Source organism: Danio rerio, chromosome 23 (assembly GCF_049306965.1).
Source record: "Danio rerio strain Tuebingen ecotype United States chromosome 23, GRCz12tu, whole genome shotgun sequence".
Taxonomy (NCBI): domain Eukaryota; kingdom Metazoa; phylum Chordata; class Actinopteri; order Cypriniformes; family Danionidae; genus Danio; species Danio rerio.
The window spans coordinates 12,474,147-12,487,777 of NC_133198.1; the positions used below are offsets into that span (position 1 = coordinate 12,474,147).

The 13,631-nt window shown below is 34.0% G+C and overlaps 1 protein-coding gene across 2 annotated transcripts in view; it reads left to right on the plus strand.

Moving 5' to 3' along the window:
* The first annotated feature begins 5,215 nt into the window (after positions 1–5,215).
* The window catches only part of pigt (phosphatidylinositol glycan anchor biosynthesis, class T), a 52,210-nt gene continuing 43,794 nt past the window's right edge, over positions 5,216–13,631 (plus strand). For both annotated transcript variants that reach the window (XM_679516.10, XM_073939895.1), the window contains exon 1: positions 5,216–5,616. In XM_679516.10, coding sequence (XP_684608.4) covers positions 5,253–5,616 — 364 coding nt within the window. In that variant the 5' untranslated portion in view covers positions 5,216–5,252. The remainder of the gene's footprint in view (positions 5,617–13,631) is intronic.

Consider the following 13,631-nt stretch of genomic DNA (forward strand, 5'->3'; position numbering starts at 1 on the left):
TCTCCAGAATCTTGGCCATGAATGGAAGCAGGGATACTGGTCTGTAGTTTTCAAGTAGCGTATGGTCCAGGTTGGGTTTCTTTAGCAGTGGGGTTACCCTAGCCTGCTTAAATGTAGTGGGGAATAAACCAGAGTCAAGAGATGTGTTAATTATGTGAGTCAGTGTTGGTATGACTGCAGGAGAGATGGCTTGCAAGAGATGAGAGGGAATGGGATCGAGTGGACAGGTGGTTGCATGGCTAGATAGCACAAGTTTAGACACCTCAGACTCAGAGAGCTGAGAAAAAGAGGTGAGTGTGTGTGGTGTTGGTGTTGTATCTTGCGTGTTTGTTGTAGGTGCAGCAAATTGAGCACTGATTTTTGCAGTTTTGGTGCAGAAGAATGTAGCAAAGTCATCAGTAGTAAGTGTGGAGGATGCGGGTGGAGGAGGAGGATAGAGGAGGGAGGAAAATGTTTTAAAAAGTAGGCGAGGATTAGTGGCATTGTTGATTTTCAGACGGTAATACGTCTGCTTTGCAGAAGTAACCTCAGCTGAGAAAGAGGTTATTTAAGAAAATAAGTGTTTATTTAAGAAAAGTTGGAGCCGATTTAGCTAAAAAAAGAAAGATTCTTGAAGACAACCTGATAAGTAGTTTATCTACAACTTGTAATTTTGATAGCATGTCGTTAGAAAAAAAATCTAAAATGGCAGCTTTACAAACAAAATTAAAAGATAAATCTTTATAAATCAAGATGCTCAGAGGATACCTCCTCCTCATTTATGGACTCAATTAATTATATAAAGCATATATATGACTCTGACAGATTTTTTTTTTTGTGATGGCAATATAACTTTGAAAGAAATACAAAGAGTTTAAAAAAATCCCCTGGGTGTGATGGATTTACAGCAGAGCTGTATAAATTATTTGCTGATGATTTTACTCCATTTTTAATCAGAATCAGAATCAGAAAGAGCTTTATTGTCAAGTATGTTTGCACATACGAGGAATTTGTTTTCATGACAGAGCTTCTACAGTGCAAGAGAGTTACAGAGACAGGACAAATAAAAAACAGATAATAAATATATAAAAAAGCAGTAGTGAATGCAAATATACAAATAGACAATGTAGAGCTAATACTATAAACAATGTTATATGTGCAGCTGTTATGTGCAATTTGGCATGTAAAGTGTGTTGTTAAATAAGTGTATATGTGTATAAAGTGTATTGCAAGTAGTGATGTTTGTTCCACAATTATTATTATCAAGTCTTTATGAGATGAATTGCCTGAGGGAAGAAACTGTTTCTCTGTTGGGCTGTTCTGGTGCGCAGTGCTCTGTAACTAATGTTTTTAAACTAATGACTAATGACAATAACTAATGTTTTTAAAGAAAGTGATGAAAATATGAGGTGCCACGTAGGATTTAAATCCAACTTCGCTTATCAACACATACATAAAACGCATGCATATACACCTATGAATTACTCGCATATACACCTATACTCCTGGATGTTCAAAACAACACAGATGAAACTTGTGTATGTACATATAAACTTGACGCATGCAAACACACCTATACACACTCGCATATACATATAAACTTGATTCTCACATAAACACCCACATTTACACACACACACACACACACACACACACACACACACACGCACACACACACACACACACACACACACATACATATAAACTCGCAGCATGCAAACACACCTATACACACTCGCATATACATATAAACTCAATCCATGCATCTGCACCCATAAACTCTCACATATGAATGTAAACTTGATGTGTGCATAAACACCCAGATAACACTCTTGCAAACATACAAAATAAAATTCACAAACATATATACAGTTAGTTGTGTGTGTGTGTGTGTGTGTGTGTGTGTGTGTGTGTGTGTGTTTATGCAAGTGATTTCATATGTGTATATGCATGAATTCTCAGTGTAAAAGGAAGTTATTTTACTTTAAAAGGAAGTAGTTTCATTTCAACATAAAAGTCAGTTGAGCATAAATATACGAGATAATTATTTGTCATGAATCAAGTTATTGCAAAGCTTAAGAAACAGAAATTATGTGATTAATAGAGGTATTAAATGTGTTGAATTATGAAAATAGATTATGCTAATTCAAAAAATATATAAAAAGATAATGCTAAGGAATGCTTTAGCAAAATTAAAGGTATATTATGCTATTAAAATATTAGCTATGGGTTTATTAATTACATTATTTCTGTTTCTTAAGCTTTGCCATAACTTGATTCATAACAAATAATGATCTCTGTAATTTATGCTGAACAGACTTTTACGTTGAAATTAAACTGCTTCCTTTTAAAGTGAAATAACTTTCTTTTACACTGAGAATTCATGCATATAAACATATGAAATCACTTGCATATATATATATATATATATATATATATATATATATATATATATATATATATATACACACACAAACACACATATATGCAAGTGATTTCATATGTGTGTATGCATGAATTTTCACAGTAAAAGGAAGTTATTTCACTTTAAAAGGAAGTCGTTTAATTTCAACGTAAAAGTCCTTTGAGTGTAATGAACAAGATTATTATTTGTCATAAATCAGGTTATTGCAAACCTTAAGAAACAGAAATAATGTGATTAATAGAGGAATTACATCTGTTGAATTATGAAAATAGATTATGCTAATTCTAAAAAATAAATAAATAAAAAGGTAATGCAAAGGAATGCTCCTGCAAAATTAAAGGTTTATTATGCAATTAAATTATCGGAAATGTTATTATGGTTTAATAAATATAAAGTTGCTTAAGTAATTATTTTGAATAAAATATGTTTGTCTAATATTAGTTTTTTATGTTTGTTTTATTATTTACACTTAAGTGGGTTTTCCTGTCACCAATAAACAGGCTAATGCACCAAAATGCTGGATGCCAGCTGCTGTAAAAATATAAGTAGTAGTTATTAAACACAAAAGGAGTGTCCAGATAAAATATATAGCTTTTCCATGGGGGTTAACTTGACCAACATGATGAGCAGAGACTTTTAATCAGCGGATTTTTTTTTTTTTTTTTGTATGTGCTGAATAATTAACAATCAAAATGATACCAAAATCTTGCAATTTTGACACCCACATTGTAAAAACACATAAAAAGCATAATAATTATAAAAATGTAAAAAACAAAACAAGAAGACTATAGGATACATTAACATTTGCAATAGAATAGAGGAGTTTAGTTTGAGTATACATTTATATTTATAGTTCTGGTTGCTTTTTGAATGTCCTTTAAGGGTTCTATCAGTCCATTTATATTTGTGTATGTAATTACCTAATTAAATGAAAAGGTTTTAAATAAAAATATTTCTTATTTTGAATAGTCTATTTATATAGACTCATATTTTATATAACATATGTTCATAATTTAACATATTTAATCCCTCTATTAATCACATTATTTCTATTTCATAAGCTTTGCAATAACCAGATTCGTGATAAATGTTTGTGAATTTTATTTATTTGAATTTTTTTGTATGTTTGCGCGAGATGTTATAGATGTGTTTGCATGCAGTGAGTTTGTGTATGTGCGCGTGTTGTTGAGGGTGTATATGCATAGACCGAGTTTATATGTATATGCGGGTATGTATAGGTGTGTTTGCATGCTGCGAGTTTATATGTATGTGCATGTAAATGTGGGTATTTATGCGAGAATCGAGTTTATATGTATATGCGAGTATGTATAGGTGTGTTTGCATGCTGCGAGTTTATATGTATGTGCATGTAAATGTGCAGAATAAACACCTACTTGTAAACGTATATGACCCTGCCAGTTCTCCTAATCTCTTAGAGTAACATCTCCAAGTTCAGGTGAAACAGTTTGTCAGAAAAACTACAGCATGTGCTCCATCTTTCAATAATACTATGAGACATTTTTAATTTGTACGAAAAATGAACGAAAGTCTTTATTAAACTCTATCTTTATCAGTTAATAAACATTATTTTAACATGACACTTTCAGGCCTGTAGCCAGCTTATTGAAAGGAGGGGTTATTTGTTTTCTGAAAAACAACCTTTTTGCAGTTATCCACCTGAGGTATAAATAATACATTTTAGTGACATATAAGGAGCTAATTTTTGCTGAGTAATCTTGTTGGATAGTTATTATAACTACACTTTTTGATGTACCAAAACTATTTCCTACCATTTTGTAAAATTGCTTTATTTACACGTTTAAACTGTAAGTTTTAATAAAGTTTTTTATTAAAGCTAGAAATTAGGACTTTAAATTGTTAGAATAAAGAAATGAAGAGTACAGATGCCAAAACCTCTAAATGCCATGTAAAATGAGCATTTTTCTCAGCCTTGTATATTCATGTTCAGTTATTTCACTTTAAAGGCAATGAAAATAACGTATTTGTCACTACAAAAGATAAATCACTGAGTCTACACACAGGAGTTGGAGAAAAATGCTCATTTTAGAAGAAAATATTAAATGGCATTGAGAGGTTTTTGCATCTAAACTCTTCAAATATGAAATATACTTATTTTTAAAATACAATTTTATAATTATAATTTTTTTGGGAAATCTGTTAAAACTTGATTTAAATTAAAAACTGAAGCCTAGGCAAATAACAAACTGGCCGGCGCATTCAACCTTCCTCAGTGAGAATTTAGCCATTTGAATAATAAAATAAATTCAAACATAATAATAATAATAATCCAACTTTTGGTCTTTCAAACCACCTGACCCCCCTTGGCTACACACATGACTATTTAATTTAACTTAATAAATTGTAAGAAAATAGGATTACTTAATATAGCAGTTAAATAATAAATAGCAATATATATATATATATATATATATATATATATATATATATATATATATATATATATATATAAACATTATTCACTCTTGGCGGGGGTGACTCGTCCACCAGTCCTCACCAATGTCAAGTGCAAACCTACGCCCTTGATACAAGCATATATTAATGCATTTTAGGACATGTTGTGCATTTGTGCCGTGCGGTCGCGACGAATTTTGGCTGCACGTCGCTTTCAGACCATCAGTACACCATTGATGCCGTCGCGGAGCGACATCTTTTGGCCGGGGAGAGCACGTCGTCGTCCGACCAATGTTTGCTAGGATTGGTCAGATTGCAGATTCTCGTCTCTCATTGGTCATGCGTCTGAATACTGTTCTCCGATTGGTCCATGCTGTCATTCACATCCAGGAAGTGTTCTAGTAGGGAAGCAAACATGGCAGCTTACAGATGCGGTTTATATCTAGCATTAATTTTGATTCTCTCCCGTATAGTTCACCCCGGCATTGCTGACACGCTCGAAAAAGCAAACGACACCACAGGAGAAAAGCAAAGCGCTTCAGACGCGCCGCGAGATAATGCCGACGCTAGAAGTGTCGATCTGAATGAAAGGCAGTGGCAAAAGACTGATGTGGAACCATACACAGGAGATGATCCACAAAACACCCCGTCTGTTAGACCAGCCAAAGATCAATTCGAGGAGGAGCTGGTCATCAGGCCTCTGCACTCCGGCGACATCTATGCCAGTTTCCAGTTCCGCACACTCTGGGATGTTGACTTCCAGCAAGAGGGACAGAAAAGTGAGTTAATAAGTAGTACATATGATTAATAACTTGTACATTAACAGTCGTATTGAAACAGTTGATAATTTCTTTGTTCTGACTGTTTGTCTTATTTTGAAATAATGGCTCAAAACTGTGAATTGTGACAAATAGAGGTACATTTCCAAAAATGCTGAACAAATCAAAATAGACACACAGAGCTGCACGATTTCTGGAGTAAATCATTAACGTTACATGTCTTTTACATGTATGAAGAAGCTTCTAGACTTTACTTCACTTTCAGTTTATTTATTTATACAATATATACACTCAATGCTTGTGTTTATATTATTATTTTAATCATATTTTGGATAATTAGTTATATTTCAAAATGTTTTTGTCTATTGTTTATAATTATTAGATTATATTAATTAATTGTAATTATTCTAAACCATGTTTTATTTATTTATTTGTTTCTAATCTTATTTGAAATAATTAAGTATTGTTGCAATATTATTTTATTGCATTAATCAAATAATTCTATTTATTAATGCTGGGCAAAATGAATCTTCCTTAATCGCATCCAAAAAACAAAACAAAATGTTTTTCTAGACTGCATTTAAGTGTGTGTTCTGTGTATATTTATTATGTATTTATAAATACACACATGCATGAATATATTTGAGAAAATGTTTATTAATATTTACAGTTGAAATCAGTATTATTAAACCTTCTTTGACTTTTGTTTTTATTTTTTTAAATAATTCCCAAATGATGTTTAACAGAGCAAAGAAATTTTCACAGTATGTCTGATAATATGTTTTTCCTCTTGAGAAAGTCTTATTTGTTTTATTTCATCTAGGATAAAAGTAGTTTATTTTTTTTTTTTCAAAACCATTTTAAGGTCAAAATTATTAGCCCCTTTAAGCTATGTGTTATTACAGACTACTGAACATATCAGTGTTATACAGTAACTTGCTTAATTACCCTAACCTGCTTAATAAACCTAGTTACGATTTTAAATGTCACTTTAAGCTGTATAGAAGTGTCTTGAAAAATATCTAGTAAAATATTATTTTCTATTATCATGGCAAAGATAAAATAAGTGAGTTATTAGAGATGAGTTATTTAAACTATTATGTTTACAAATGTGTTGAAAAAATCTCTCCGTGCCGGCCACCCTCTTCACCGCTACCAAACCAACCAAAATTGTTTTGTATAGTTTCTATGTATGTGTGTGTATCGCGTATACATAAAAAAAAAAATCATATATTTATATATTAGGCTTGGGCGGTATCTAAATTTTGATACCGTCAAACCGCTTCCATATTTTACCCCGGTATCGGTAAAATATGACATAAGGCTCAGACAGCGTCACCAAACTGTTGGCTTGAGCCTAAACCATTCAGAAACTGAATACCTTCTATGTGACATTAGGCTCGCGGTCAGAGAGGGGAGAGAGGGGAGAGAGAGAGAGAGAGAGAAAGAGAGAAAGAGAGAGAGAGAGAGAGAGAGAGAGAAAGAGAAAAAAAAAGCCCAAAAAACATTGAGGAAAAATCTGAAATACAAATCTAAAAAAGGAAAAACTACAGCTGGCTTGTTTGACAAAGAATGTCAAAATACAAGAAAAGAATTAAGACAATTGTCAAATAAAAAACACAGAGATCCGACAAACCAACACACACGAGGAAAATACCAACAAACTCTCCAAATGTATAAATCACTATTAAAAGAAAAGAAAGCTGATCACATGAAGTTAAAATTGGATCAAATTGAGGAGGCTATTGATCAAAATTTGTTTTGGGATTTATGGAAAAGATTAAATCAATCTAAAGAATCGAAACAAATTCCCATTCAAGACCCAAAAATCTGGACCAAACATTTCGAAAAGCTATATTCACAAAAAGAATTGAACCAAAAACAAAAACATCTGACCTCCCAATTACATATATTAGAAAATACTATTAAAGATCAGCTAAACCATTTAGATGTCCCAATACAATTAAATGAGTTAACAGAAAAATTAAAAACTCTAAAAAATAAAAAGTCCTGTGCCTCAGATGGAATCTCTAATGAGATGCTAAAACACAGCAGTCCTCAATTAAAAAACGCCATCTTGAAATTATTCAACCTCTTGTTAGAATCAGGACATTTTCCAGAAATTTGGAAGGAGAATTTAATCACGCCAATATTTAAAAATGGTGAGAAATATGACCCAAATAACTATAGGGGCATCACAGTGAGTAGTAACCTGGGGAAATTATTCTGCTCTATCATTAATGATAGACTGGTTGGGTTCATCCAGGAAAACAAGATTTTAAATAATTGTCAGATTGGATTTATGCCTAAAAAAAGAACAGCAGATCACATCTACACACTCCAAACACTCATTCAAAAACATGTCCACCAGACCAAACAAGGGAAAATATTCGGCTGTTTCATTGATTTTAAAAAAGCCTTTGATTCGGTGTGGCACAATGGGCTTTTCCTAAAACTCTTACAAAGTGGAGTTGGAGGAAAAACCTATGACATAATAAAGGACATTTATAATGGGAACAAGTGTTGTGTAAAAATAAACAATAAGCGGACTGATTATTTCACTCAGAGTAAAGGAGTCCGTCAAGGCTGCAGTCTCAGCCCGACTCTATTTAACATTTATATCAATGAATTGGCATCAGCACTTGAGAAGTCCTGTAGTCCTGGCCTGAGCCTGGAGGACAGAGAGATCAGATGTCTCCTGTATGCGGATGTTCTGCTGATTATGTCTCCTCATGAAGAGGGTCTTCACCACAGTCTCTCCATCTTGGAGGAGTTCAGCACAGACTGGGCATTGACCATTAACATGCAGAAGTCCAAGATCATGATCTTCTGTAAAAAACCTCGTCTGGCTGATAAAAAAAGACACACTTTTAAAATCAGAGGAACAATACTTGACCATGTCACCTCTTATAATTATTTGGGTCTGACAATCACAGCTTCTGGACACTTCAGTCAAGCTCTAAAAGACTTGACAGCTAAGGCACGCAGGGCTTTTTATTGTATTAAAAGAAACCTTTTTAAGTTTATCCCACCCATTAAACTGTGGCTGAAAATATTTGACACCATTGTAAAGCCAGTCCTGCTGTATGGCTGTGAACTCTGGGGACCCACATTTAAATTAAACTATGAATCTTGGGAAAAAACTCCAGTTGAAATCTTTCATCTGGAGTTTTGCAAAAACATCCTCGGAGTTCACAGAAGCACACCTAGCCTTGGTTGCAGAGCAGAACTAGGCAGGTTCCCTCTGCTCTCAGAAATCCAGAAGAGAGCAGGGAAGTTCTGGCTCCATCTGTCAGACTCCAGCCCAGAGAGCTACCATCAGCAAGCCCTCATATATAGAAATGCACATCCGGCCAGCGACCCCATGCACTATCTGGTGGGAAAACACCAACTAAACTCACAAACCCTGTCCCAACATATAAAGACTAAAGAAATAGAAAAGATTACCCAGGAGGATTATAAACTCAATTGGCAAAATAAAGTACAACAAATAAAAAAGTTAGCGTGCTTCAACCAGATTAAACCTGGTTATGAACTGGCCCCGTATCTGACCAACATTAAGAGCCCCGGTCAGAGAAAGCTGATGAGCCGGTACCGTCTGAGTGGACACAGTCTGAGTGTAGAGACGGGCCGACACAAGCGCAGCTGGAGGAGCCCAGAGCTCAGACTGTGTCCACACTGCCCTGCTGGAGTTGTGGAGGATGAGCTGCATTTCCTCACTCAATGCAGCAAATATCAGAGTATCAGAGAAGCTTACTTCACACAAATGTCTCTGATTCTACCACAATTCCAGCAAGCCACAAATATGGAGAAACTCCATTATATTTTGGGAGAAAATGAAAAGTGTCTCCACCTAGCAGCACAGTACGTGTCCGCATGCCACCATATGAGAGAAAAAGGCTGAACCCCCTCATCCCTTATTAAAGCTCTCTGTCCTTACCATTTATTATTATATACTTTTGTTAATCTTTTTTTTATTAACTTGTTTATTGTGACAACATATATGTATAATATAACGATATGTATATGTGTTTGTTTATTATTACTTATATTTCTTTTATCTATATGAATGAATGTTCTGTATTTTGTTATTGCTTTGGCAACATTGTGATTTGTTTTACAGTCATGCCAATAAAGCTATTTGAATTTGAGAGAGAGAGAGAGAGAGAGAGAGAGAGAGAGAGAGAGAGAGAGAGAGAGAGAGGTTTAACAAAACCTTTAATTCAATAAAAAAGACAATTCCTTACATTTACAAAAACTCACATAATACCCATATAACTTACAACTTCAAAAACAAAACCCCCTCATAAACAGTACACAAAACCTCTTTAACACACCACAATTCACTAAAAAGCATTTCGTTATTTACAAGTTTGTAGTATGCAAATTCAATTTTAAGTCTATTTGCTACCAATTTCATGAACATTACTTCAGCCTCAAGGTTGCAACAACGTCCAGAGAGACCATGACCATGATTTTTTCTTGTCATCCACATTGCCATTTTTGCTGTCCCAGTCAAATAATTCAACAGACATTTTGTTCTTCTTTCTGAATAATTTTATTTTACACCACCTATAAAAACTTCATTTGAGAAAACCTCACCAAAATCATGAAACAATTTTTTAAGAACCTCAAAGAGACTTTCCAACCTTTTACATTTTAAAAACAAATGTTCTAAGTTTTCTTCTTCCCCACAAAACCTACATTCTCCTCTTACATCTGGGTTCAGGTGTGCAACGTGTTTATCTGTCGCTATTGCCCCGTGTACTATTCTCCATTGAAGATCTGCAGTTCGTTTCTCCAAAGGTGGTTTATAAAAAAGTCTCCATCTATCTCTCACCAGAAAGTCTTGTTTTAACAAATTCGGCCACTTTGATATCTTCTGTTCTCTAAGAGACTTCTGATGTAACACTTTAATTGTTACATTGTATATGGCTTTTTTTGATATATCTTCAAACCAATCCAGATGTGGAGTTTCAAATGATAGGATTGAACCAGCGAATTCATCATCTTGTCTTTCATTACATGCTGCAGCAACTTGTATTTTTGGAAAATCCACTTCATTCCTCTCTTCTGATAAAGTCTCGTGACCGATGCTTCTTCTATAGCTGCTTGGTAATATATTAACAATTTCTTCTATTATCTTTTTAGTCAAGCGTGAGGATTTGAAACCTGTCACTTCTTTCATAGTTTCTGCTGATTCCCAGTGGTTCTTTTTCAACAATTGTCCAAGCTTCACAATACCATGTTTTTGTAAACATTCACGCACACTCATAGATGATAAAAGTCTTGTCTGAATCACAGGATTAAAAAACAATGGTTCTTCTTCAATCCATTTTCCAGGTTCATCCATATCTCTTTCCACTCTTAAAACAGTTCTCCAGTAATGCAACATTGAGCGGTAAAATGATGTAATCCCAGAAAGGTTTATGTTCTTTAGTTCCATTAAAAACAAATGTCTATCCAGTTGAAGACCGCCTGCCTTTTGTAAAATCACTTTAGCAGTTTTATTCCAAGCTAAGTTCTTTTGATACAGAAATCTCTGTGCTGCTTGGATCCTGAAAGCACAGATCTTACTTTGAACGTCCACCAATCCTTGGCCTCCCTCACACACAGGAAGATAGAGGGCTGCTGCACGGATCCAGTGTTCTCCGCTCCAAAAAAACTCCACAAATGTTCTCTGTATTTTGCAAATCAAATCTTCGGGTGGTTCCATTACAATGAGTCTATGCCATAAAAGTGAGGCGGCTAAATTATTTATGACCAGGACTCGACCTCTATATGACATCAGAGGTAGTAATGATTTCCACTTGGACAAACGGGCAGTCACTTTTTCCAACATTCCTTCCCAGTTGTTTTTTTGAAATTGTTCATTTCCCAAAAAAACACCTAGTATTTTCAACCCTTTCCTTTTCCACAACAAACCACCTGGTAAATTTGGAAGCCCATTTTTCCATTGACCAATAATAAAAGCTTCACTTTTGCCCCAATCTACTCTTGCTGATGATGCCTTCTCATATTTCCCAATAGCTTCAGTTAAAATTTGTTACTTCTTAGGTAATAATGTCAGGACTGCTCGTCTGCAACTAATGGGAAGTAGCTTGTTTTTTATGCTTTCTAGTAAAACCTCATACAAGTCATTTCCTAATAGGTTCCAAAAAGTCTTATAAAACTCTGCGGGCAATCCATCAATTCCTGGAGAACGACCATTTGATAACGTACTCATTGCTTCTGTAATCTCTTGAAAAGATATTGGATTATCCAAGGATTTTCTCTGTTCATTTGACAATTTCGGTAGATCTCTCAACAAGTCCAAGGCACATTCATGATCACAAATCTCAGTTCCATACAAATCGGTATAAAATTTGAGTGTCTGCTTCTTGATTTCTACTGGATCCGAAGTTATAACTCCATCAGAACGGCGAAAATGAATCATTTGTTTTTGTTGAACACTTTTCTTTTCAAGATTAAAAAAGTATGAAGTAGGTGCATCCATGTCCTTAATTGAACAAATCCTCGCTCTTATTAAAGCTCCTTTCACTTGCTCCTGAAGTAATAACCCAAGTTCTTTCATTTTATTCAAATGTTCATTGTGTGCACTTCCATCATTACTGTTGACAAGAGTATTTTCCAGGGCTTGTAAATCTCTTTGAAGTTTTTGTATTGCTACCTTTGTTTTAGAAGTAGAAAGTGAACTGTAATTTTGACAAAATATTCTAATATTTGCCTTACCAACCTCCCACCACATATACAAGTTTTCAAAAGAACCCTTTTTTAGCTTCCAATCATTCCAAAAATCCTTAAACTTTTCACAAAATAAAGAATCATTTAGCAATTTAGTATTAAAATGCCAAAAATAATTTGGTTTTGAACTTTTTTTCATGGTTAAACCAAATAATATCAAATGATGGTCTGAAAATCCAACAGGTAAAATAGAGACATCAGTAATTTTATGATTCCATTCTTTACCTATATAAAACCGATCTAACCTAGCTCCACTGACCCTATTATTAGACACTTTTAGCCAAGTATACTGTTTAATTCCTGTATTCCTCCTCCTCCAAATATCTATTAATTCAAAACTTTTTAAAATATTTGATAAAACATCAGCTGATTCTTGGTGAGGTTCTTCTCCATTTCTATCAATAGTAAAGTCAATAGTGCAATTCCAGTCTCCTCCAATAATAGTACAAACCTTATAATCAATTTTCTGAATGGCATTCTTTAACTTTAAAAATTGTTTGACACGCTCTGGCCCATTATTAGGTGCATAAACATTTATTAAATTAAACACAAACCCTTCATATTCAATCTTTAAGTGCAATATTCTTCCCTTCACAATCTCGTCTACTACCAGAATTTTAATATTCATATCTTTGGAAAAAATAATTGCTATGCCAGCGCTTATATTTGTTCCATGACTTAAAACACTTTTCCCTTTCCACCAACCAGTCCACTCTAATTCATTATCTATAGTAGTATGAGTTTCTTGTAAGAAGGCTACATTTATTTTATTAACTTTAAATAACTCTGATACCATTGCCAATTTATTTCTATCTCTGCCCCCATTTATATTTAAAGAGCCCACCCTCAACAGCTCCATAGAAAAGAGTGAAAAGATGGAGAACAGAAAAAGAAAGAAAAAGCAAAAAGTCCCATTTACCTTGCATGCATTAAACATTTGATCTCTTTTTCTTTTTGGAGACATTTGCCTTTTCCTTTCTCAACCTTGTTAACAATTTTCTCAACCTAAATCTTTTCTGTTTGCTTAAAGCATCATAACTAACATTTTTTTGCCACAATTTTACTGAGCGGATGAATTTGTCAACATCAGAAAAGAAATCATTGATTTCAAAAACTTTACCAAAAGTTTCGTCCAGAAAATCATTTATGTCCTGCAGTGTGTATACATCATCCACATTTCCACACTGTGATCCAATTTCGGATATATCAGAAAATGAATCATCATCTCTCATTTCCATACCAGAATCCGTACATATTTCAACCATACTGTC